This window comes from Cynocephalus volans, chromosome 1 (genome assembly GCF_027409185.1).
Source record: "Cynocephalus volans isolate mCynVol1 chromosome 1, mCynVol1.pri, whole genome shotgun sequence".
Taxonomy (NCBI): domain Eukaryota; kingdom Metazoa; phylum Chordata; class Mammalia; order Dermoptera; family Cynocephalidae; genus Cynocephalus; species Cynocephalus volans.
The window spans coordinates 183,014,640-183,042,179 of NC_084460.1; the positions used below are offsets into that span (position 1 = coordinate 183,014,640).

The 27,540-nt window shown below is 41.3% G+C and overlaps 2 protein-coding genes and 1 pseudogene across 2 annotated transcripts in view; 1 reads left to right on the forward strand and 2 right to left on the reverse strand.

The window, feature by feature from the left end:
* Positions 1–13,487, reverse strand: part of SETD4 (SET domain containing 4) — a 28,820-nt gene extending 15,333 nt beyond the window's left edge. Inside the window, exons 1-3 of the mRNA XM_063114391.1 lie at positions 13,421–13,487; positions 12,250–12,353; positions 4,845–4,940 (exon numbers count right to left, since the gene is read on the reverse strand). Of these exons, the coding sequence (XP_062970461.1) occupies positions 4,845–4,940; positions 12,250–12,322 (169 nt within the window). The 5' untranslated portion in view covers positions 12,323–12,353; positions 13,421–13,487. The remainder of the gene's footprint in view (positions 1–4,844; positions 4,941–12,249; positions 12,354–13,420) is intronic.
* On the reverse strand, positions 2,512–4,806 carry LOC134387416 (ATP-dependent RNA helicase DDX18-like; annotated as a pseudogene).
* Positions 13,488–20,830: 7,343 nt separating the features above from the next.
* Positions 20,831–23,935, forward strand: LOC134384763 (carbonyl reductase [NADPH] 1). Its single transcript, XM_063106493.1, has 3 exons — positions 20,831–21,228; positions 21,719–21,826; positions 23,212–23,935. Exons 1-3 carry the CDS (start codon positions 20,940–20,942, stop codon positions 23,646–23,648), a joined length of 834 nt encoding a protein of 277 aa, XP_062962563.1. The 5' UTR covers positions 20,831–20,939; the 3' UTR covers positions 23,649–23,935.
* The last annotated feature ends 3,605 nt before the right edge of the window (positions 23,936–27,540 follow it).

Consider the following 27,540-nt stretch of genomic DNA (forward strand, 5'->3'; position numbering starts at 1 on the left):
GGTTATATACCAAAATATTAACAGAATTCACTTCCGTTCAGTGATTAAATATTCTTTCCTTTGCTTTTGTGTATTTTTAAAACATGATTATTTCTGGGGAAAAAAAATCCAAAAAAACCCAAGGTACTGGAAAGAAGAATAGTTGCTAAATGCCAGGAGTCAGAAACCCAAGAAGCCAAGCCAGGAGCCCAGCAGTCAAGGTCTGGTCCAGCAAGGGTGACAGACTTCTGATCCAAGCCCAGGACAGGTCCAGCAAGGGTGACAGTGGTCAAGCCCAGGGCCAGAACATTTTTTTCTTTTCCTACTGGAATGCTATTTATCAGACCATTTCCTCAGTGTACTTAACATTTAACGGGACTCTGTGAATATTAACTGGCACAACAGCAAAATGATGCTAGCAACCCTGGTTTTGAATTGCTACAAATTGGAGCTATTTTGTTGTTTATACTATGCAAAACACACTATAAATCAAGTGCACCTATAACAAAAAGCCCACCTGACTGAATAACTGATTTTGCTATTATTTTTCTGACCTCTGTTCATTTTCTTCAATCTGCAAGAGGTAATTTTTCTAAGAAACTAACATTAAGGTATGCTGAGCACTGTCTGATGGCTTGGCTTTAAGTCTACCAACAGTTGGCACTTTCTCCTAAGTACTCTGCAGAGTAGGAAGGGCTTACCAAAATCTGAACCACGAGGAACTCAAGCAGTTACACAGTAAAAAAACAAACAACCCAATTAAAAAATGGGCAAAGGAACTGAATAGATATTTTTCGAAGGAAGATACACAAATGGCCAATAGGTACATGAAAAATGTTCAACATCACTAGTCATCAGGGAAACACAAATTAAAACCACATTGAGATATCATCTCACCCAGTTAGACTGGCTATAATCAAAACGAATGAGAATAACAAATGCTGGCAAGGGTGTGGAGAGAAGGGAACACTCCTACACTGTTGCTGGGACTGTAAATTAGTACAACCACTATAGAAAACAGTATGAAGGTTTCTCAAAACAACTACAGATAGATCTTCCATAAGATCCAGCAATCCCACTTCTGGGTATATACCCAGAGGAATGGAAAACATCATGTCAAAGGGATACCTGCACTCCCATGTTCATCACAGCTCTGTTCACAATAACCAAGATATGGAATCGACCTAAATGTCCATCGATGAATGACTGGATAAGGAAACTATGGTATATATACACCATGGAATACCACTCTGCCATAAAAAACAATAAAATTCTCCCATTTGCAACAACATGGATGAGCCTGGAGAAACTTATGTTGAGTGAAATAAGCAAAGCACAGAGGGATAAATACCACATGTCCTCTCTCATAAGTGGGAGCAAAGAGATAAAGAAAGGAAAGAAAGACCACAGTGGTGCATTGGGCTTGCACAGGGAGAGAACATACCTAGGGATACAAAGTGGAGTGGGGGAAGGTGGATAGGGAGGGAAGTCAGGGATAATTGAGAGGATAATTGGGTGTGTGACAAGGGGTATAATCACAATTTGTGGTAATGGACATGCTGCCAGTATGGATCTGGCCATCACATCTTAGGCACAAGTGGTGACAATTTGCTTTGTACCCCATGAATATCATAACCAATAGAAACAAAACAAACAAACAAAACCAAAATCTGAACCACCATGAAATAAACAAATCTGAATGACAAGTATTACCATTTTTGTGTTTTTTAAAAAAAGATGTTTGCTAAGTTATCAAAGGGAGAATAGCAGAGTACTATACCTATACTGGTGTAAATAAGGCTCAAAAATCTCAATTGTGCTCCCTTTCCCTACCCCACCCCCACCATGTTAACAGTACTAAGGATACATCATTCAAATAATGACAAATAACCCACATTTCTTGCTCTTAAAAAACAAAACAAAACTGAGAAAGGCTCATTGTTTTAAAATCAGGAATATATAAAAGTGATGCCACCTTTATCCTAAGTTGCTTGTTAGGTATTTCCCAAAGTTCTTTGCCCTTTTCTACTGCGGCATTTTCAGGAGGAGTCAAAAGATACCACTAAGATCCAAGAAATAAATAAAACCAAAAAATAAGGTGAAACTATTTTCTGCATTACCACCACCTGTCCAGTACACTACATCACCTTTTACAGCACATTAGTACAGCGATCCAGGCAACAAGAACATTCACATATCAGGAAGCAAAAATACAAAAAATTATATTAAAACAATGACACAAAAAAAATTTTTTTTTGGGGGGGGAATATTTAAAATTAAAATACTGTATCATCACAATAAAGACCCAAACAATTCCTTGCTTTGCCTTTGGCTAACTAAGAAATATTAAAGTCTGTTTTATATCCCCAAAATAAGACTTGCTGGAAATAAGATTGTTCAGTGCTTACAACCCAAGTCAATTTATATTGTTAGATCAATCCAAAGTATAAAGACTACAAAAATTCATTTGTTAGAGCAAGGGAAAAGAAATCCACTTCAGGACAAAGTTATCCAAAATGAAAATGTGTGATTTCAGTGAGAGAACTACCTGTCGTCAGATGATTTCTAATGATTTTAAAGATTTTGGATTTCTCAACTTTCTCGGTTTTCTGGTAGCTGAATCTACTGCCTCCTCCTCTCTCTCTTTTTTTTTTAAAGATGACTGGTAACGGGATGTTAACACTTGACATGGTGTTAGCACCACGCTCTCCCAAGTGAGCCACGGGCAGGCCCCTCCTCCTCTCTTTCTATGCTTGCTTTCATTGCTGTTCACATTGAGATCAACAAAAGGAGTCACCTTGAAACCAAATGACAGAGAAACTTGAGGCAAATTTAAGTATTAACATTAAAGATCAGCTTCAGAGAATGGGAATCATACACTCGTACATATGGCTTATGTGCTTCCTGGGCTGACTTACGAAGGATGCAGTTCTTTTCAATCAATTTTTCAAGCTGAGACTGATTATCAGAAATTTTGGACCAGGAAAAGTAAAATTCACTTAATGGAACCTTGGATTGCTTCAAGTACTGAAGGAAACCCAATTCTTCTGGGCACAAAATGAGCAAGGCATGCCCTCTTTCGTTCAGGCCTCTGGCTGTTCTACCCACACGGTAAATATATTATATTCCTTAGGGTCATCTGGAGGATCATACTGAACATTCCAGTCAACTTCAGGAATATCCAGCCCTCTCACAGTCACATCTATACACAACAACATCCCTGAATCTGCATTGCAGAACTGGAAGAATTAGTTGTATGCTTATTTTGCTTCCGCCTTCCATGAATGGTCAATTCAGACAGATCAGTGTAGTCAGCAACTCGCAGCTGAACTCGTATTTCACAGATTTTCAGTTCTTCTTAAGGAATGTAAAGAGCAGAAGAAATCTCTTTTCAGAGGGATAAACATATCCCTGCTCAAGACCATCCACACTGATTTAGCTTTATCATCATCAACACCATCATACAATGGTTCCTTTCTCAGAGAAATCCTCTCCAAGTCTTCAACTTTTCGAGTTTGTATGGCAAGAAAGAGCATGGTCTATCTATGTATTGGCAGAAGTTTAATAATTTCCTTTAATTACTCTTCAAATTCAACATCCAAGATACAATCAGACTCATCAATAACCAGACATTGTAGGTTTTTATACATAAACCCTGGGGTATTCTGCATATGATCCAGGAGACAGCCACAGTGATGATCCCGTTAGCAAGTTTCTGTGCTTTAGCAGATCTGTTACTGCCACCCATTATCAAACCATACATGTGAACATGATGAGTCATTAGCTCCTAAGGACACCAAAAGTCTGCATGGCCAGGTCTCTAGTAAGTGAGAGAACTCCTGTTCCATTCCTGGGCATGAACTTTAACTTAACAATAAGTTTAACCACAGGGGGATGAGAAATGCCAGGGTTTTGCCACTGCTTGTTTTTGCAGCTGCAAGAAGATCTCTGCCTTCCAGAAGTGGTCTGATACTTTTATGCAGAATTTCAGTCCTGCTCCTAAGGCCTATTACTTCTACTGTCTTCAGAGTGTTTTCATTGATAAGATTAGCTAGAGAAGCAATGAAGTATCTTCAACAGCTCCTGTCAGTCCCAGGGGCAGGCTGGGCTCTTCACTGTCCCCTTCCTCGCTATCTGGCTTCTCCACACTGTTTTGTTTCTCTAAGAGCCCCACCGCCGCCACCTTCTCATTCCCCTTTGTTTTCAGTTTTTGCTTTTTTTGTATCAGGCCCAGCATCCTTCACCATTTTTTCTCTTTTTCTTCTTTTTTGATTCTGCATTGGGAGACTGTGTTGCTGTTTCTCCACTCGTTAATACGGTGGATTTCTGAAGGGATTTTTTAACTTTTACCTTTTCCACTGTTTCTTCAGACATGTCTCCATTTGGGGATTCTGAGGAGCCCATTACAGAACATTTCAGGGATTTTTTAACTCTTCCAACTCCCACAGTTTCTTCAGACAAATCTCCATTTTGAGTTTCCAACAGGCTCACATGGAGGCCCCTGCAGCTTTAGGTTTTGCTGCGGCCATCTGAGCTTCCACTTCTCAATCTTGCGCAGGAGTTTCCTAAGACTTGCCACCAGAGAAGGGCCTTCACCAAGGCGCCACTGCACAGCTCCTCAGCTCTCAGGGCTGAAGTTTCTCATTCTCCAATTTTTAATTTTATTTTATCATTTTTAAATTTCTCTCCACAAGCCACTCGAATTTATTTTTAGAACAAGGTGAAGTACAATAATACAGCAAGGAGGCAGAAAGCGCAACACACAGCAGTAGATGTGTTCCCAGAGAGAATACAGCCACCCGCAAAAATCGCCCCCACTTTCCGCATGGCTCTCACATAAGAAAGGTCAGGAGAACAGATCTTACCGGGAAAACGGGCAGGTGTTAAGTTTCTATCTTCAAACTTCCTATCTTTCAGCCACTTCTTTAGCTCTATGAATTCAGACTTGTAGCTCTCACTCACTAATCAGGAAAGAAGAAAACAAATGGGGATTAAAATCACTATTATAATCAGATCACCACTTTAAAAAAATATCTCTGATGAAATGTATCAGGTAGACAGATCATAAAAGGGAATAGATTTTTATAAAAAAGTAATGCAGACTAAAACAACAGAACCATAAACCATATGATCATCTCAATAGATGTAAAAAAAGCATTTAATAAAATCCAACATCCATTATGATAAAAATTGTCAGCAAACTGAGATAGAAGGAAATGTCTTCAATCTGATAAAAAAAAAAAATCGAACAAAAAAAATAAAGCTGACATATTTAATGATGAAAAACTGAGTGTTTTCCTCCTAAGATGAGAAATAAGACAAGAATGTCTGACCTCCTCGCTTTATTCAATATTATACTGGCAGCTTAGCCAATGTGATAGGCAAGAAAAATAAATAAAAGGAAACCAATTGGAAAAAAAGAAGTAAAAGTGTCTATTTTCTGAAGACATGAACATCTATGGAGAAAAATTTGATGGAGTCTACAAAAAAGCTACCAAACTAATACATTAGGTTAGCAAGGTTGCAGGATATAAAATCAATATACAAAAAAAAAAAATTAATTCAATAAACAATCAAAATTCAAAATTTAAAAAATAATGCCATTTGCAATAGCATCAAAAAATATAAAATTCTTAAGAGATAAATCTAACAAAACCTATATACCCAAACTACAAAGCACTACTGAGAGGAATTAAAGGATGCATAAAGAAATAGACTGTTATGGACTGAATGTTTGTGCCCCCCCCCCCAAATTCACAAGTTAAGGCCCGAACCCCCAATGTGATAACATTTGGAAACAGGGCCTTTGGGAGATAATTAAGGTTACATGAGGTAATGAGGGTGGGGCCTTTATTATGATGGAATTAGTAGTAAGAGGAAGAGAGAGAGATCTCGCTCTCTCCTCCTCATATAAGAAGGCAGCCGTCTACAAGCCAGGAAGAGAGCTCTCATCAGGAACCAAACAAGCCAGCTCCTTGATCTCAAACTTCCCAGCCTCCAGAAATGTGAGAAATAAATGTCTATTGTTTAAGCCACCCAGTCAATGATATTTTGTTATGGCAGCCCAAGCTGACTAAGACCTAGACTGAAGTAGATTCTGACCAAGTTAAGATGTATATGGTAAACCCTAGAGCTATCACTAAGAAAATAACTCAAAAAAATATAGTGAAAAGACATTAAAGAAATTAAAACATTACATAAGAAAATATTGACTTAATGCAAAAGAAAACAGTAAAGGAGAAATAGAGGCACAAAAAAGATATGAGACATATAGAAAACAAAATGTAAAATGGCAGATGTAAATCCAACTATTATCAATAGTAACATTAAAAGCAAATGGATTAAGAGCCGGCCCGTGGCTCTCTCAGGAGAGTGCAGTGCTGATAACACCAAGGCCATGGTTTCAGATCCTATATAGGGATGGCCAGTTCGCTCACTGGCTGAGCATGGTGCTGACAACACCAAGCCAAAGATCCCCTTACCAGTCATCTTCAAAAAAAAAAGCAAATAGATTAAGAAATCCAGTAAAATAGCAGAGTTTGCAAGCCTAGATAAAAAACAAGACCCAACTACATATCCTGTCTATAGGAGATACTTTAGATTCAAAGATACAGAGATTGAAAGTGAAAGGATGGAAAAAGATATATCACACAAACCACCATGAGAAAGCTAGACTAGCTATACTAATAAATACTTTAAAGACTTTAAAACAAAAATTTCACTAGACATAAAGAGGGACATTTTGTAATAATAAAAGAGTCAATCCAGGGCAGGCCCATGGCTCACTTGGGAGAGTGTGGTACTGATAACACCAAGGCCACGGGTTCGGATTCCTATATAGGGATGGCCAGTTAGCTCACTTTGGAGAGCATGGTGCTGACAACACCAAGTCAAAGGATAATATCCCCTTACCAGTCATCTTTAAAAAAAAAAAAAAAGAGTCAATCCATCAGGAAGATATAACAATTACAGACATATGTGAACCTAACAACAGAGCCCCAAAATACATAAAGCAAAAACTGACAAGATTAAAGGAAGAAATGCACAGTTCTACAATACTTGGAGACTTTAAGACCCTACTTTCAATAACAGGTAGAACAAATGGACAGAAGGTCAACAAGGAAATAGAAGACCTGAACAACACAATAAGCCAGCCAGACACACCACCCAACAGGAGCAGAACATATATTTTTCTCAATTGCACATGAAACATTCACTAGAATAGGCTATATAGCAGGCCATAAAACAAGCCTCAATCAATTTGAAAATACTGATTTTGTACAAATTATGTATTCCAGTAACAGTGGAATGAAATTTGAATTTAATAACAGCAGGAAATTGGTAAATTCACAAATATGTGGAAATTAAACAATGCATTCCTAAATCACCAATAGGTTAAAGAAGAAATCATAAGAGAAATTAGAAAACACAGTTGACCCTTCAACAACACGTGTTTGAACTGCACAGGTCTACTTATATGTGTATTTTCTTCAAATATATATACAGAAGAGGGGCAAGACACCAGTGGCACCACAACTTGGTCAGGGACTGGTAGGGCACGTCAGAAACCCACTACGTAGCCTCATGTGTACTGGGGCCCTGGTCCAGCTGTAGCTGCTACATGCCACCTGCATGTTCTCTAGCCATGCTGGCATCCCTGGGTTGCCCGCTCCAGCTGCTGCTGGGCTTTTTGCCACCTTCAGGGGCCGAGCTGACTTCCCACAGGGTACTCAGCACTGGCAAGCCTCATTCTAACACAGAGCAAAAAAAGTACACAGGAATTTTCAACTAGGGAAGAGAGTCAAGGTCAGTGCCTCTAATCCCCACATTGTTTAAAGGTCAACTGTACTTTGAGATGAATGAAAATAAAGACTTATCAAATGGAATCTTATAAGAATACAGTTACAAGGGCCGAGCCCGTGGCGCACTTGGTAGAGTGCTGCGCTGGCAGCGTGGCGACGCTCCTGCCGCGGGTTCGGATCCTATATAGGACTGACCAGTGCACTCACTGGCTGAGTGCCGGTCACGAAAAAACGACAAAAAAAAAAAAAAAAAAAAAAGAATACAGTTACAGCAGTAGTTAGAGGGAAATTTATAGCTATGAACCCCTACATTAAACAAGAAGATCTCAAATCAATAACCTAAATAAATGGAGAGATATACCTTGTTTATGGACTGAATGATTAAATATTTTTAAGATGCCAATTCTCCCCAAATTGATCAACTGATTCAATGCAATCCTAATGAAAATTCAAGCAGACTTTTGAGTAGGAAACTCATGAGCTGATTCCAAAATTCACATGAAAATGAAAAAGACCTAAAATAGCCAAAATGACTCTGAAATACTGATTTTAATACTTACTATAAAACCACAGGAATAAATTTAGTATAATATTGTCTAATATTATACTAACTAGCATACATTGTCTAAGATAGACAAATAGATCAATGGAACAGGATAAAAAATCGACCCACACATATATGAATAACTGATTTTTGACAAAGTGCAAAGGCAATTCATTGGAGAAAAGATAGTTCTTTCAATAAATGATGCTTGAACAACTGGATCTCTCTCCATAAGCCAAAATAAATAAATTTCTCCATACCTTGAACTACATATAAAAATTAATTCAAAATGAATCATTAATCAGCAAGCCTAAAACCATAATTTCTGGAAGAAAACACAGGAGAACATCTTTATGACCTTGAGTTAGGCAAAGATTTCTTGGATACAGTACCAAAAGCAAGATCCATAGGAACAAACTGGTAAATCAGACTTCGTCGAAATTAAAATGCTCTTCAGAACACATTGCTAAAGAGAATGACAAGAAAAACCACAAACTGACAGAAAATATTTGCAAATCACATATCTGACAAAGGACTTGTATCCAGAATACCTAAAGAACTTTCATTAACCAAGAAAAAGAAAACAGATGGCCCAAAAAAGACACGAGCAAAAGATTTAAACAGACAGTTAACCAAAGAATGCCTGTACAAGAGTCATCAAGAATATACAAATCAAAAGTACAATGACACTACTTTACACCTATTAGGATGACCATAATCAAAAAGATAGAAATAACACATGTTGGCCAGTACATGGAGCAACTGGAACTCTCATAAACTGCTGGTGAGAATATAAAACAGTACAACCACATCGAAAAGTTTTAAAGTTTCTTTAGAAGTTAAGTATACATCTACCAAATGTCCAGCCACTCCACTCCTAGGTAGTTATCCAAGAGAAAAGCAAGCATATGTCCATGCAAAGACGTGTACACAAATGTCCATAGCAGCTTTACTTGTAATAGCCAAAGATTGAAAATAATCTAAATATCCATTGTCGGGGAGGAAAAACTTCTACCCTCATAGGTTAGTGCCTGGGAGCTTGTGAATTAAGCTGACAAAAGACAAATTAGCAAGAAAAAAGACAGATTTTTATTCACCTATGTACACAGGTGTTCAAAGAAAAATGTGACTCAGGGAGGCAGTTAGAATATGGGGTTTATATACCATCTAATAGGGTAAGGGGACGGGGAGATGGCGCTAATGAGAAAACAAATGACTTTTAGGAAAGATAAATGGGCTCTTAGAAGAATAAATGGGAGATATAATAGTTTTGTGACAATGTTTGTTTAGGTGATTTCTTATCCCAGTACCAACTTCTCATCTCTAGAGATAGGAGTCAATCTTCTGTGGTTGTAAAACTCCACAGTTTTGGGGGGGCTCTCCTTTTAGGCAATGAGGAAAGTTCAGGGGAAAAAAAGCTTTACAGAATATAAACAATACATGAATCCTTCCACCATCAACAGGATAAACAAACCATGAAATATATCCAGCACTAAAAAAGAATGAAATATTGATACATGTAACAATTATTATTAAGGAATTATTTCAAAATAAGTATGCTAAGTAAAAGAAGCCAGATTTTTTTAAAAGTATACTATGTGATTTTATTTATACAAAACTCTATAAAATGTAAACTAATCTATAGTGACAGAAAGCAGATCAGCAAGTTGCCTAGGGATGGGTGGAGTGAGGGTTCAGAGAGGAATTCCCAAGGGAAACAGGGACACTTTGTGGGGTGATGGATATGTTGACTATTTTGATTGTGGTGATGGTTTCATGTGTATATGAAATATATCAAATTACAAAATATGTCAAAATATATAAAATTACACACTTTAAATATGAGACATTTGTTATGACAATTATACTCAAAAGATCATATTTTTTAAAAAATCAGTTTAAGATATAGGCTCCCAAAATGTTATCAAAAACTAGAGAACTGGGCCGAGCCCGTGGCGCACTCGGGAGAGTGCGGCGCTGGGAGCGCGGCAATGCTCCCGCCGCGGGTTCGGATCCTATATAGGAATGGCCCGTGCACTCACTGGCTGAGTGCCAGTCACGAAAAAAAAGAAAAAAAAAAAAAAAAACTAGAGAACAGATTTTACAGTAACGGCAATAAATTAGTAAGCATTTAATGAGTAACTACTACACACACAGCACTATGCTAACCACTATGGGGAACATGCAACATGTTTTTCACCCCCAAAAAAGGACGATTTAGTTGGGAAACAGGCTTCCATGAGAAACCAATGGAAAAGCATTAGGTCCTTAAGAGTAACACACAATAAGCATAATAGCAAAGGACAACATTCATGAGAATTGGAATGGCATTACCAAAAACATATGATCTTAGCTCAGTCTCGAAGGTTGGAGAAAGTGGACAAGCCGGGAGAAGGAAAACAGATGTTCTAGGATGAAGGATTATGAACAATGGCAGAGACAGAAGTGTGCAGGATGTGTTCAAAGAGCAGTGAGCAGAGATGACACACTTCTAAGACATGTAGTCACCAGGACAGAGCCCTTTATAAAGGAACTTGAATGTCAGGCAGGAGTTCAGAATACCATACAAAAGGGAATGAGGATCCCTAGAGGCTCCTAACCAAAAAGGTATCACGGAAGCAGTCCCTTAGGAAAGTTACACGGACAGACACAAATGGGGCAGCAAACAAGGGTGCAGGCAAGCCAGCAAAGTGCTAGCCGAAATCATGCTGATGTACAAGTAGCAGAATGGAGAGGGAGAAGCTAACTAAGAAAAGCCAGGCAAGATTTAGGAGGACTTTGACTATGGAGGGCAAAAATTACCTTAAGATGATGCTGACAGGCTTGGGGTCAACAAGGAGGAGCATTATCAATTTTTATACAAATAGCAATTGCATTTACGTAGGACTTTCCAGCTGGCCAACCACTTTCACAGACAGCATGCCTTCCTTATTTGCACTTTCGCTCTCCACAGTTTTAGTTACCTGAGGTCAACCACGGTCCGAAAATAATGGAAAATACCAGAAATAATTCATAAATTTTCCATTGCAGGCCATTCTGAGTAGTTTGATTAAATATTTTGCACCTTCCTGCTCTGTCCTGCTAGGGACCAAAACATCCCTTAGTCCAGTGTCTCCATGCTGTCTACTCTATCTGCCCATTAAGTTACTTAGTAGCCAGTCATCAGATCAACTGTCACGGGATCACAGTGCTTGTCTTCAAGTAACCCTTATTCTACTTAATAAGGGCCCCAAAGCGCAAGAGTAGTGATGCTGGCAACTCAGATATGCCAAAGACAACCCGTAAAGTGCTCCCTTTAAGTGAAAAGGTGAAAGTTCTTGACCATTAAGAAAAAAAATCATACGCTAAGGTTAAATTCTATGCTCAGAATGAATCTTCTACCCATGAAATTGTAAACAGCATATTCTTATAATCATTCTATTTTATTATTTTTATTAATCTCTTACTGTGACTAATTTATAAATTAAACTTTACCATAGACATGCATGCATAAGAAAAACAGTATATAGAGAGCTCAGTACTATCTGTGGTTTCTGGCACCCACTAGGGGTCTTGGAACATACCCCCCCACAGATAAAGGGGAACTACCGTTTGATATCTCATTCAGACTGGGTTACACTGAATTTGAAATGATGAATTTACATCCAAACACTGATATCCTACGGGTAGCTAACAGTCAGGACCAAAAACAGAAACCTGGGAGTCATCCCCAGAGAAGACAGTTGAAGCAATGAGTTAAATTATATTCATATTCCCTCCAGGATTTAAAGAATATAATGGCACCATTTAAGAGAGTGTTCTTTAAGAAATATTCTCTTTGAACATTATCCCTGTGCCTTTGAGAAAAGCTATGTGTATGAATAGACACCAATCAACAAAGGATTTCTTGTTTCATCTCTGGCACCAGAAGAAACAAAACTGTACCTCCTCTTGATTCAGAACTTCTGAAGAGTTTTCGTCTTCTGATCCGGCTTGTTCTCCCTCTTCCTTTCTGCATACTAAAACTGTAGTTTCTGTGGGTACCCAATCTAAAATAAAAAGCATTTGTTTGCCTTACTTGCTAGTTGTTCTTCTGTATGTTTAAATATACATATGTATATCTTGGTAAACTGTTTCTGTAAAGTGTTTTTGTACACCAAAGGTTTATACCATGAGCCATAATAAAATCCCTACCATACCAAATCCCTGAGGTAATGAAATGCCCATCATATTGGTCCCCGTAAAATAGTTTACCTTGAGGACCTACTGAATACGTATTAATCCTGGAAATCTGCATAACTGACTTCATAATGTGTGCTTTGAAGACTTACACATCTCAATCCTAGTCAACATTTACAAGTTAAATTAACTACACTTAGAATAAACAGTAGCCAAGGAGCCCCCAACAGCTGGGAAGTCATAGAGGAAAAAAAAATCCCCTTTCAGTATGCAGTAAACCGTGGTTTGTTCTTAGTTAGATACCATTATCCTGAACACGGGTGTCTGCAATAGATTAGGGAATGAGGGCCAGGAAAGCAAAGTGATGATCACAAGATTTAAAACAGCTACTAGAATTTCTACATGCTACTTCCTTGGAAGCATAACAAATGAAATCCATTAAACACACCAGCACGATACGGGCAATGGAGTGGAGCCATTAGTAGGAAGAAGTTTATGCTAAGATGGAAAGATATCCAAGACATATTAAGTGAAAAAATTAAGTTTCAGAACATTATAAATTAAACGATCCCTTTTGGGTTGAGCACATTATATATGTTTATAAAACAAGAGGGTTTAAGGAAGGATATCCAAAAACGTGCTGGGAAGGGGGCTATTACTATTCTGTATCCTATTCTGCAACATGAGTACATAAGTGACATGAGTATTACTTACATACATATACAGTATGTGTATTTAAGCGATATACTTGGTTTTAAAACATACTTCTAAAAAATACCAAGACAAAAGTAAATGATGAGACAAGAACTCCAGGCAACATTAATACCCCACTTCAGCTGTGGAAGACTCATTGTCCGATCTACCCACCCCAAAGCCGGAGAGTGCGGTCCCAGGATTCTGGGCTCGAGCTCTCCACCTGCGCCCCAATGATTCTCACGTGGAGTCCGGGTGACAGCCACGGCTAAACGTAGCACGTTCAGCCCGGGTGACAGCCACGGCTAAAGGCAGCGTCCTCGATCCCACGATCCTCAAACTCTACGTGCGAGGGCACCCTATTGTCCCCGCCCCACTCCGCTTCCCCCGCCACTTTCCAGCCAGGTGGGTCTCAGACACCGGTGCCTCAGGCTCCTCCGCATCCACCAGGGGACTGCGCAATACTCGCTAAATGAACGATTTCCAAGTGACAGGAGGTAACTGCAGAGCACAGGATAATACCAGACCTGGTGAGGGTCTGCGATCCGAATTCAGTTCCTCTTTCTACGCCAATGAATTAAAAACTAAGAAAAGTTCCTGCACGACCCCGCTCCCGTTACTCGGGCAACGGAGGCCCTGACCCGGAAGTGCTTCAGGCTCAGCCCCCGCCCTCCCCGCTGCGGCAGTGCGCGGGCCCCAGGCACGTAGAAACCCGAGAAGGCGCCCCAGACCAACGCAAGTTAAAGATGCGGGCGGAAGCAACAGAGGGAGAGGCTGCACGCCGCCACGCCCGCCGCGAGTCCTCTGCAACCCACGTCCTCAGCTGCCCGGCCGAGCGCCCTCGCTTCCCTCTGCGGGCCGCAGCCTCCTGACGCGCGCATGCGCAGCTTCCCCGACTCGCCGCAGACGCCCAGCATAGCTGGGGGCGAAGTACCCAACCCCACACCTTCATGTCCCCTCTCGAGCTAGGGCTGAGGAAACCCAGTGACCCTCGGGCAGGCCACCAAGACTCTGAAGAGCCGGCCTGCGGAGTCTTCCCTTACGCAGTTGAAGACAAGCTATCTACGGCATGCGGGTCTGTCCCTGGCCCGCCCTGTCCTCGGGCCCCTCGACCGGGGTGGCTTTGCCCGGACCTGCCCCACCCCACCTTCCTTCTGCCCGCCAGGTCGCGGCCTCGCGAGTTTGCTCGACACCCATTTCGCCATTTCTGGTCTGTCCCAGTACCCGCCTTACAGGAGAATTCTAAATTATTGATGTAATAAATAATTGATGTAAATACCCCTTCCTAGAGAAAGGAGCTCAATTTCTGCCTCACCCACCCCTACCCTCCAGCCTTGATTATGGGCTGTGCTTAGCGACTTGATTTCAAAGAGTTTGACAGGAGGCGGAAAGTAACTTTGCAGTAGAGAAACCTGGCAAACACCACCTTGGCCAGGTGGCCAAGGTTAACATCATCAGGGATGAATCATGTTGAGACAGAATAGGTCTAGGCATATGAAGCAAACTGACTACATTTCCCTTTGCCACTCCTCAGACATGAGACCCTCAAGGCACATGATTACCTTATGGCCCGTCCTGATAAAGTAAACTGAGTTAAGAGGGGAACAGCTATTCGCTGAGTCACAAAAACCCTTCCCCAAGGCTTATTAAAATATAAATTTATTTAAACCTTGTAACTATCTACTCATTCTCTTTTCCTATACTCGTAAAAATTAAGTTAACGTTAAACTTAAGACATCTTTGGGAGTTCTACACAGGATGTTCCTGGAACTGACACCCCTCACGACCCCCATAAAGAGATCAGAAATCATCAAGGCAAGATGCTGAGGTCAGTTGAGGAACTGCTTGCCTTATAAACCTTTCCTCAAGTTCTCTTGGGGAGATGGCCTTTCTATTGCTGACCCCCTTATGCATAAGTCTATCCCTTTTTCATAAAGCATTGCTTGCCTTAAATTCCACTAGGTACTTTGTTGTATCGATGACATTGAGATGAAAGAGCCTAATTCAGTAACAGCATGTTCCTGCAGTATTCCTCCCCAACACTCATAGCCCCAGTTCTTCCACGAAGAAAACAGACAAACCACGAAAACACCTGACCAGTATTCCTAAAACATGTTTTCTGTCACCAAAAATAAGTAAGCTCTGACAAGCTGTCATAAACCACAAGAAACTAGAGAGACATGACACCTAAATGTAATGTGGTATGCTGGAAGGGATCCTGCAATAGAGAAAGGATGTTAGGGAAAAAACTAGTGAAATCCAAACAAAGCATGAGCTTAGTTAATACGACTATTCCAATGTTATTTGTGACAAATGCACCACATTAGTATAATAAGAATAGGAGAAATAGGGTGAGAAGTATCCGGGAATTCTCTGTACAGTAGTACTACATTTGCAATTTTTCAGTAGATCAAGCTATTTTTAAGCTAACTTTATTTTTTTTAAGGGGTGCCTGGAAATAGATGGTTTCAGATCTGAAACTGTTAAAAGACAAATTTTGGGACGTTAAAATTTTTTTTTTTTTTTTAATAAAGATGACCAGTAAGGGGATCTTAACCCTTGACTTGGTGTTGTCAGCACCACGCTCACCCAGTGAGCTAACCGGCCATCCCTATATGGGATCCGAACCCGTGGCCTTGGTGCTATTAGCACCACACTCTACCGAGTGAGCCACGGGCCAGCCCAAGGACGTTAAAATTTTTAAGAGTTTATTTAAGCTGACAGAGATTCATGGCTAGAGCAGCTCCAACCTCGAAGTGGTTCCAGTTTTCCCTGAAGGGGCACCAGGAGAAGGCTTTCACAAGGTGAATGCAGACACAGAGCAAAGAAAATATTTGGTTAAATTTTGAGCATTTGCCTTATGTGAACTATTCCCATTGGGAAGCTCACAATATAAATGATGCCCAGTTGACAGACTGATTGGCTGAGCTTAAGTTTTATTTTCTTTTAAATTCTGAGTTCGAATTTGGTTTACTTATTAAGGAACTGAGAGCATGAGAGCTACTTCAGTCTAATGGCCTCTTATGTAATTATTTTAACAGATCCATGATTCAGTGATGTCATCAAAGGTCAAGTGTCAGGCTGGATCACAGATCCCTCTGGCCCATCCTGTGCAGGTCCTGAGTCAGGTAAGCAAAAGAAAAACCGAGTAGCCACTGGCAGAGTGGACATGCTTTATTCTTCAGACACGAGCTCCTCTGACCAGCGGTTCAGAGCCATTGCCTTCCATACTGAAAGTACACAAAAGCGGCAACAAGCCCAGGGGGTACACAGGTGCACATGGGCACTAACTCTACTCTTACGTAACTTGCTTGCAAAGGATGTGCTGAATCATACCCAGTGGGATATGAGGTGAGAGGGCCTGACCAAACCAACTCCACTTTCCTCACAGTCAAGTCTCTAACTTTCCAAATTACTATTCTTAGGAAGTTGACTATTCAGTTCACCTTTTTGTTTCTTTCTTCATGTTCTTAAGATAGTTGGTGCAGCTCCAAGCATCACATTCTCATACAACTGCATTCAAAACAGGAAGAAAAGGGACAGTTGAAATGTGGAGTTTCCTTATATGCAGGAAGAAAATAATGTATACTCCCATTTCCTACATGGGAATTAACAAAGTTTCTCTCCTTGATCAAACTCTAGCTGGAATCCTCTGAGCAGTGTCCTATAAAAACTACAGACTCAGGGCCGGCCTGTGGCTCACTCGGGAGAGTGTGGTGCTGAGAACACCAAGGCCACGGGTTCGGATCCTATATAGGGATGGCAGTTAGCTCACTGGTTGAGCGTGGTGCTGACAACACCAAGTCAAGGGTTAAGATCCCCTTACCAGTCATCTTTAAAAAAAAAAAAAAATCTATAGATTCTCAGCACAAATGATTTCATTACTGCTGTCTCCCAATATTAAAAGACTTAAACACTAACAGTTTCAAACAGCTCAAGGCCACATCCCTAGGATGAACCTAGCCTGCACTTAAAGTGCCCTTCTGAGAATGTTCAAAGCTGCCAAAAAAAAATGTATTGTGTGTTCTTGCCAACATCTGACAATGGGTCCCTGACCACCCTTTCTTAGAGCGTTTACTGAAAAGGGTTTACAGCTGTAAATTCTTCCTCTGTTCCTTTGAGATATATATATGTATCTCCCACAACTTAGTGTCTAAAAGACCTGAAAGCCATTCCTCTGAAATGTAATCATTAGAAATGACAGGGCCTTGGTCTTTCAGTCTTTTTAGTGGGAGGATAGAATCTTAACTTTGCTAATTGCCTGCTAACAGACATTGACATTTACACTGACCCATCCTTTGTAATTTTTTTTCCCTGACTGCTCAATCCCCCTGTATTCTCCCTTCCTGATCCCTCATCCTCCCTTTAAAATGCACAGTCATTGCTGCACAAAGGAAAGTTGACTTCAGTTCATGCTGGACACTCTTTCCTATTACAGTAGTACATTATTAATTGAAGTCTGTTCTTACCACTTTAGTGTCTGACTTCTTTTATTTTGACAGAAGTAAATTACTTTTTGAAACATAACTACTAAGCAGCTGAGCCACAGTTTGATTCAAAGACTCAAGGTCCATGACCTAAATACTTAGGAAGGCTTATTGAACATCCTAAACATAAATAGAAGAAGAAAAGTGTCAAGGAGAATTCTGTGAGGGCAAATAATCACGGGCAGAGGAAGACCGTGAGACTTAATAATTCATGTCTGGATATGGCAAGGGCTACTACGAGGCTGGTCTCAAATCCTGCTCACAGCGCCAATTGTAAAGCTAGGCGACCACGCTAGTTGTCGTGGCTCTTTAACCTGCCGGTAATCCTGCACCAACTGGGCTGATGGTTGAGCTCAGGCTGGGTCTGGAGCTCCCAGACCCCTCAAGCCCATTCACACGCCAGGCTGGGTCACCAGACCCCTTCACTCAGGTCTATAAGCTAGGTAACTGGCCACACAGTCCTTGGAAGCTGCAGATCTGGAAAAACATGACCGCATAGGGCGAGTGCCTGAGGCAGTAAAAAACCAGTCAAAGCGGTGCTCACTTACTCCACCCACACACACAATATTACCGAACGACCCTGAACCGGCCCTGAGGCAAGGGGAGCTTGATTAAATCATTTTATTTTCCCAACAATTCATAATTTAACACTATTCCTTTCCAACATATTTTATTTTAATAGACATCACGGAAGTATGTAACTTAGGACAAATAACTGCTTCAAACCAGTGGGTAATAAAGATGTGAGTTTAATCCATAAATTAATAGATGTAATAAAATTCTTTATCCACATAGCAGCCAAGATAGTCTCAGACCTTTAACTGTCACAATTAAAGTATATCTTCCAACTTAGCCGTTAGCAGTAATAATGGAGATCTGGGGCCTCCATCTTTACTCTTTTGTTTCATTTCTCTAATTATTCAGAACCCAGACAAGGTGCTCTGTATTGGAGGCCCCTCACAAACACACCACTAGAATCAAGACCCACATGTGACAGAGGAAAAACATGCAAAATCATCCAAGTAGATCTCAACTCACAGGCTTTAAGTCATCATGCTTTTCAAAAACAAATTTTCAAGAACTTTCTTATAGTCAAATCTGTCAGTCCTTTCTTTTATGATTCTTCCTGTTCTTATGCTTATAAAGACCTTTTCCCATACTGAAATTATAAATCTTAATTATATTTTCTTATAGTTGTTTCATGATTTCATTTATAGGTCACTTTTTTCTCTTTCTTTAGAAATTATTTAGTGTATGTTATAAGATGATTGTCTTTTCTTTTCTTTCCAGTCATCAGTCATTTCCCCAGCACTGATTTTGGAATAATTCTTTCTTTCCCCCATTAATTATTAATGCCACCTTTATCATATACTAAGTTCTTATTTATATGGGTTACTTTGTATATTTTCTGGAGCATCCTGCCCAATTGACCTGTCAGTTCTTGTGTTGGTACTAGTACAAAAGGATAAAAAAATCAGACTGTAAATCATGATTCATGGCCCTCTTAGAATTTGCATTTTGCAACAACAGGGCCCTCACAACATCCAAAGTTTCCTGAACACCATGTGCATTGCTGAGTGGCTCTCTTACTGAAGTTAACCTATTCCATTTCCTTCTAACACTGGCTCACCCCAGCTGTAGAAATAAGCAGCTAGTGGTGTGGAAAGAGACCAGCCAATGACAGACCAAACATACACTGAGATAAGGGAGATAATCCAAAACAATGCTCTTAGTTATCTTCAGTGGGAAAAAAATCTCAAGAGATAAGGTACTGTTTGAGTCCATCTATGTAACATTTTTGAGAAAACAAACTTGTAGAAATGGTGAATAGATTAGTGTTTGCCAGGAGATGGAATTGGGTGGGGAAGCAAGAGTTACATTTGGTTATAAAAGAGCAATAGGAGGGATCCTTGTGCTTATGGAAATGTTCGGTACCTTGACTGTAGTGGTGGATACACAAACCTAAACGTGATGAAATTATATAGAACTACATACATACACATAAATATTCATAAAACGGGAAATCTGAGTGTGATTGGTGGATTGTTTTGTTGTCAGTATCCTAATTGTTATATTATACTCAATGTTATACTAAAATGCTACCATTGAGAGAAACTGGGTAAGTGCTTTGCTTTAAGCAACTGATTGGAACTCTACCTTGAAACTGCAAATAATTGGAAGAATCTATCTAAAGCAGTGCAATCCAACAAACAGAACTTTCTGCAATAATGGAAATATCCTATATCTGCACTGTCAGATACAGTGGCCACTAACACAAGTGCATAATGAGCACTTGAAATGTGGCTAGTGCAACTAAAGAACTGAATTTTCAATTGCATTACTTTTGAATAACTTAAATTTACATTTAAATGGCCACTGTGCTACAGACAACCTAGGGGACAAAACAAATAAAATTGGCCTTACAGTCCCTCATTACCTTGTTGTGGGTAGCAAGAAAGAAAATTCATTTCCCACCAGTGCACTAATTAATAAACTTTCTGAGAATGGAATCCATTTATTCATTTTCAAAGGAGGATAAAAACTTGCATCCTGACGCGTTTTTGAATGTAAGATAGGGCTGTGAAGCCCCCTCGCACCTGTACACTGCAAGACCGGGATCTAGGTAAGATGACAGCAAGTGCCCATCAACCCTGTGATGATTTAGTAAATGTTTCGCGCAATTATCGGAAAACCTAGCCGAGGATAAGCCAGTTGCTTTGCTTTCACATACTTTGGTGGGAAATCAACAGAAACTTGATTTACCTGTCATTTTCTTCCAGCTTATTGCACAACTCTACTTCCAAAAACTTTAGTTCCAGTGACATTTTTTAAAACACCAGAAGAAAAGTCCGTACAAATGCCCCATTTCTTCAAGAGCAACTGTGAATAGTTAAATAGTTGGGGGAATATGGAGAAAAACCCTTAGAGAACCAGAGATAAGGGATCAGTTCAGATCTAGTCAAATGAAAAACCCGAGTGGCTTTTCGCTGCCAGGTGGCCAGCCGCCAGCAGCCACAAGCCTAAGTCTTCAGGAGGCCGGTTGTGCCGGTGGCTCAACTTGGCAGCCTCTGCACCCTTGGGAGGTTCCCAGGGAGCCACACCCTGCCGGGGGCCGGACTGCGCCTGCGCGCTCCGCCGGGCGACCCCCGGCGCATCTTTGGCGCCTGCGCACCCGGCCCCCTCCGGAGTTCCCTGATCGCTACGGTTCGCTGCGCAGTTGGAGATCCCTAGCTCGGTCAGTTCTTCACGCAGGTGTCCTGATTACCCAACCGGGCCATGTCGTCCTGCACCCGCGTGGCGCTGGTGACTGGGGCCAACAAGGGCATCGGCTTCGCCATCGCGCGCGAGCTGTGCCGGAAGTTTTCTGGGGACGTGGTGCTCACAGCGCGGGACGAGGCGCGGGGCCGGACGGCCGTGCAGCAGCTGCAGGCCGAGGGCCTGAGCCCGCGCTTCCACCAGCTGGACATAGACGACCTTCAGAGCATCCGTGCGCTGCGCGACTTCCTGCGCAAGGAGTACGGGGGCCTAGACGTGCTCATCAACAACGCCGGCATCGCTTTCAAGGGTAGGTGCGGGGTGCACAGAGGGGAGGTGCCCTCCCCGAGAGCCGGCAGCCAGGGTCGGGGTGGCTAAAGGGTCTAGAATAGGCTCCTTAGGGAGCAGGTGGCGGAGCTGGGAGAGCAGAGAGGTCGGGTGTGGGAGGGTTTCCCAGCCAAATTTCCTAAGCTTTCCTTACACTGTTTCTCTGTGATTAGGCTTTAGGGCAGTTGGGTGAACTTTTAACTTATTTTGAAATAAACAAGAAATTGCAAAAAATGGCTACATTGAGAGCCCGTGTGTGCACGCTTCACGCACCCTCCCCCAGTGGCATCATATTACAAAAATACTGTACAGAACTTTATCAGTCCAGGAGATTGACATTGTCACAGTACTGTAACTAGACGCAGACTTTAGGCGTAATTCGCCAGATTTCACATGCACTTTTTATTATCATTCCATGAAATTACATTCCATGGCTGCTGTTTATTAACTCTGGTCTCTTTCTCCCCTAAAAGTTGTTGATCCCACACCATTTCATATTCAAGCAGAAGTCACGATGAAAACAAACTTTTTTGGTACCCGCGATGCCTGCACAGAGTTACTCCCTCTAATAAAACCCCAAGGTGAGTTTGATGGGGAATGCCACACCTCGCCTTTCAGGCTTGATCTGGCCCCTGCCTGCCTGTGGTCCCTTCTTCAGGCCCGTGCTTTACTGTCCTAACTGCCCCTGCCTCCTTACTGTGTCTCCTCCCTTCCAGGCAAGATATGCTTCAGGACTTGGTCCTAACTCTCCAACAGCCATTGGTGTCTCACTGATCTTTGCACACCTGCCTCCTTTTTAACCTTCAGGTCTTTGCTCAGATGTCTCCTCAGAGAGGCTCTATTTACCCCGTGCTCCTCACACACTGGAATCGCTTAGGATTCCGTCCTGTGTTCTCTCTCTGCTGTCAGAGTAATCTTATTCAGGCTGGTGGAGGCTTCACTACCATCAGTTCATTGGGCCTCCTTGAAATCTGTTACCCTCCTAGAACACTCCTGGAGCTGCCAACACGTATTTATCTTCCTGCTTTTCCATCTCCTCCTGATGCCTTCCTCCACACCCCCCAATCTAAAACAGACATTTCTAGAGGATGCACATCCTTCTCCCAGAGTCATCTTGACCACCCACCAAGGACCCTGGAGGTCACCATGCCCTGCTTCCTGGTGGTCACTTACCAGGTCCTATGAGTTGTGTCCTTGGAGTTTCTCCCCAATTCATCTCATCCTAGGGGCCGGCCCGTGGCTCACTCGGTAGAGTGCGGTGCTGATCTCATCCTAGCCCTACAACAGGCCAACAATTGCAAACCCTCATAAGGGCCCTCACTTCTTGAGTCTTTTCCTTTCCTAAAGGTCTGCATACTGTCTGTGTGATCACTCCCCTAGCAAACGTCCTTCAGGAGAAAAGTCCAAGCCCGTAGCAGGGTGTGTACAGATCACCACGATCCGACCTGCCAAACTCCAGGCCCATTTTAACTCCCCTTCAACATGCTCAGTGTTCTGGACACAACAAACTATCATATTTCTTTGGCGTAAATTACTATAATATTTATACCAGATAACAGGGCAGGAGGTGAACTTACCCATTAAGTAAACACCAGTTGAGACAAGCATCCAATTTTAGAAAGATTAAAATGTATGGCTTAGCACATACAGTTTACTCTCAACTTCTTTTCTCCTTACCCCATCCTGTCTCCCTGGCAAATTCTACTACTTTTTCTAAGACTCTGTTTCACTAGGACCTCAAAGGACAGCCTTTTCAAATGTCACCTGACTCCTCTACTCAGCCAAAACTTGAAGGCAGGAATGGAGTTCCTTATGTAACCACTGTCCTGTCTATATGTATTCCCCTTAGAACTCATACTGGTAATTGTCTCTCAAATAGAAATTTTCTGATCCACAATCCCAGCAAATTTGGTGTTCACCATTCTTGTGCACACCCTTCTACATCATGATTTGTGGTGTATTTTAGGTAGAGTGGTGAACGTGTCTAGTGTGTTGAGTGTCAGAGCCCTTAAAGCCTGCAGCCCAGAGCTGCAGCAGAAGTTTCGAAGTGAGACCATCACGGAGGAGGAGCTGGTGGGGCTCATGAACAAGTTTGTGGAAGACACAAAAAATGGAGTGCACCAGAAGGAGGGCTGGCCCAGTTCCGCATACAGCGTGTCAAAGATTGGTGTCACAGTCCTGTCCAGAATCCATGCCAGAAAACTGAGTGAGCAGAGGAAAGAGGACAAGATCCTCCTGAATGCCTGCTGCCCAGGATGGGTGAGAACTGACATGGCAGGACCCAAGGCCACCAAAAGCCCAGAAGAAGGGGCAGAGACCCCTGTGTACTTGGCCCTCTTGCCCCCGGGTGCTGAGGGGCCTCATGGACAGTTTGTTAGTGAGATGAAAGTTGAACAATGGTGAGCAGGACTCACAGCTCTAGCCCTGGGCCCCACTTTGTTCCCTGCCCTGATTTGACCCAAAAGACATTGTACAATGTCAAATATCCCTATCACCCAACCCCCAAACAAACAAACCCTATCAAGTACTCACTACTAATGTACTAATTGGGTAGGCTAATCACTGAGTTGGCTACTAATTCTATGCAGTTTTATGTGATTTCCTGTGTGATTTAGGGAGAGGAAAAAGTGTATAATTGCCAAAATAACATGAAAAGTCAATAGATGAATAAATGGTTCTTTATAAATGTCCATTTGTGCAGATTGTTTACATGCTGAACCAGCTCCATATCAGTATAATCAACCTAAAAGGTAGGTCAAGGGAAGGGACAGTATAGGTCAAGGGTCAGCAAACATGGAGAGAATCAGATAGTATCATGGGCTTAGCACATTTTGAGACAACTACTGAAATGTGCAGTGTGAAAACACAAAAGCAGGCACAGCACTCACGTGTATACCGATAAGCATAACTGGATTTGGCACTGGGGCTTTAGTTTACCAACCTATTGGAAAACATGGACAATACCACAAAGGGAAAGACAGCAGACCTGGTCTCTAAAAAAAGAGTCACTGGGGGAAAGCAACCCGTTGCAATGTGTGCAATGTGAGTGGGTGCTTGTACAAAACAATCAGCCTTAAAGACAGGTCGGAAAAATTGAATCTGGATTGGGTATTAGTTGATTTGAGAGAATTATTTTAAGTCTCTACGATGCATGTTATTTATGTTGTAGGAATGAAGTGCTAGGAATTTGCAGCTTTGACGTGGTTCAGCAAAACATATATAGAAGATGAACAGATACAGTAAAGTTTTCACAATTGTTGAAACTTCATGGACGTATGGGTGTCTATTATACGATTCTTTTGATTTTCCTGTCTGTTGAAAGCTTTGAAAAGTTGAAGGGGGAAAGTCCTGTGTCTGCCACCTTCCAGCATGACGTCAAGCAAAATTCTGTGTCTTGCTTTGTCAGTTTCCTCAACTGCAAAAAGGGAGAATGTAATAGTCATAGGATTGGATGTAGTGACATAAGGTGTTATAAACAATGCCTGGCACAATGTGTGCGTGAAGTGCTGTCATTAGTACCTGAAAGTGGAGCTGACACCATTCCTGGTGGTGCTGAGAAGCTCAAGTTCGCTGCCCAATACCCAACCAGGCTGCCCTGGGCATCAGTAAATGCCCACTCTTTTCCCTCTCGTTCCATCCCTTCACACAATCACAATGTGTGCAAAGCCTCTACCGTTGTGAGAGGTAGAGGTTTCTGATTTTTCAGGCTTAGAGAAATGAAAAGTGATAACCCCTAGAAACAAGAATGGGGCCCTTATTTTTAAAGGGAAGTTTACAAGTTTTGCCTTTCAACGGGGCTGCTAATTTTTCTCCTAGTTATTTATGTAAACAGACACCAGAAGAACAATAACGTCTAGGTCAAAACCATAGTATCTCAAGTTATAGTGTGGAAATGGATACTGGAATTGCAAAGATTAATTTCACTTAAAACCTTAAAGGTAACTGCACTCCTTTAAGAGCTTTAAAGAAAGCATCATTCCAAATACAAGCTCCTGGTTACCTCTGGGGAGGAGGGCACACACAGGTTCCACCTGTATTGCCGCCAGGGATTTGTCTTAAGCTGGGGGATAGGTACATGGTGCTGTTGAGAAGGAAAAGTATCTTTTCCTTCTACCCTATAGAGTTCCTGGCTGGGGCCCCACTAATAGAAGGAAAGAATACAAATTTATTTACTACAAGTCTGATGTGATGTGTTCTTTCCTCAGATCTCCCAAACTAATCCCTCTTGCTGATGACCTCAAATCTCTCACCCTTCAAAAAGAAAGGAAATGCCCTTAAGGAGAGCCACCCAACACACCTGCAACTAGACCCACACACTCTGCCTTTCTTCTGTTACAAGAGAGGAGGTGCCCTGATTTGAAGGTCCCATCCACCACTGGAGTTCTGGATCCATGTGTGATCAGTCTTTTCACTCATTTTGTTCTTGTAATTACAGTCAGCCCTCTCTATCAGCAGGTTCAGCATCAGGGATTCAACCAACCACAAATGGGAAACATTCAAAAAAATATATTTTAAAAATCATGCAAATTTTAAAAATATAGTATAACAACTATTTACACAGCATTTACATTGTATTAAGTATTACATGTAATCTAGAGATGATTTAATGTGTATGAGAGAATCTGTATAGGTTATATGTAAATGCTATGCCATGTTATATAAGGGACTTCAGCATATGCAGATTTTGGTAACCATAGGGGTTCTGGAACCAATCCCCCTGTGTATACCAAGGAATGACCATATTCCCTTTCTCTCTGCAGAGCTAGGGCTAGGGTCTGGAGCTCACAGACCCCTCGAGCCCATTCACAAACCCTTCACACACAGATCTATGAGCTAGGTAACTGGCAAAAAGGTCCTTGGAGCCTTGGTTGAAGTAGGAATAGTCTTTATTCAGCACACACAACACTATAAGCTAGGCAGTACAAGAAGAAACTCAGAAACTCAACTGCTACCAGCAAAGTCCAAAGAAAAACTGAAAACTGAGCAGCTGCCAGCAGAGTAAACATGCTCTACTTTTAGACTCAAGCTCTCTGCCTGCCAGCCTGCTTCACAAACTGAAGAACACAATAGCAATAACTAGAAAGATACATGGGTGCACATGGGCACTAATTCCAACGACACACAACTTGTTTACAAGAAATGTCAGGGAGCCTGACTAAATTATCCTAATTCCCCCACACTCCATCAAATTTTACCTCTGAGATTACCATTACGTAAAACATGCCTTAATATCTCTTAACCTTTCAAACCCTTCCAAAAGGAGTCAAGTCATACAAAGTAAGTCCTGTGACCACAGTGGAGTTGTTAGAAATCGATAAGAGTGGGCCGGCCCCTGGCTCACTCGGGAGAGTGCAGTGCTGATAACACCAAGGCCCCGGGTTCTGATCCCATATAGGGATGGCCGGTTCGCTCACTGGCTGAGCCTGGTGCTGACAACACCAAGTCAAGGGTTAAGATCCCCTTACCGGTCATCTTTAAAAAAAAAAAAAAAAAGAAATCAATAAGAGCAAGATCATTGGAAAATCACCAAGTAGTTGGAATCTAAAAAGTATACTTCTAGGGCCGACCTCATGGCGCACTCGGGAGAGTGCGGCACTGGGAGCGCAGCGACGCTCCCGCCGCGGGTTTGGATCCTATATAGGAATGGCTGGTGCACTCACTGGCTGAGTGCCGGTCACGAAAAAGACAAAAAATAAATAAATAAATAAATAATAAAAAGTATACTTCTAAATACCCTTGGTCAAAGAAGACATCAAAAGAGAAATTAGAAAGTATTGAACTAAATTGAATTGAAAATGACATATCAATGTTTGTGGGATTCCACTAAAGTTATTCTTAGTGTGAAATTTATACCACTTAATGCCTATATTAGAGAAGATATATCTCAAATCAGTGACCTCAGTTTCCATGGTTACACATTAGAAGAGCAAATGAAACCCAAAGTAAACAGAAGGAAATAAAGATCAGAACAGAAATCAATATAATCAGAAAGAAAAAAATAGAGAAAAATCAATGAAACTAAAAAGCTGGTTCCTTGAGAAAAATCAAAATCTAGCCTGACAGATCAGAGGGAAAAAATGTAAAAGATACAAATTACCAATATCAGGAATGAGAGAAGTGGCATCACTACAAATAATAAAGGATAATAAGGGCATGTTATGAACAACTTCATGTCAATGGAATTAACAGGTGAAATGTACAAATTTTGAAAAGCAATAAACTCAAGAATAAACAGAAAACCTTATTAGCTCTATATCTTTAAAATGAAGTTTCAAATAATCTAGAAAAAGAAATA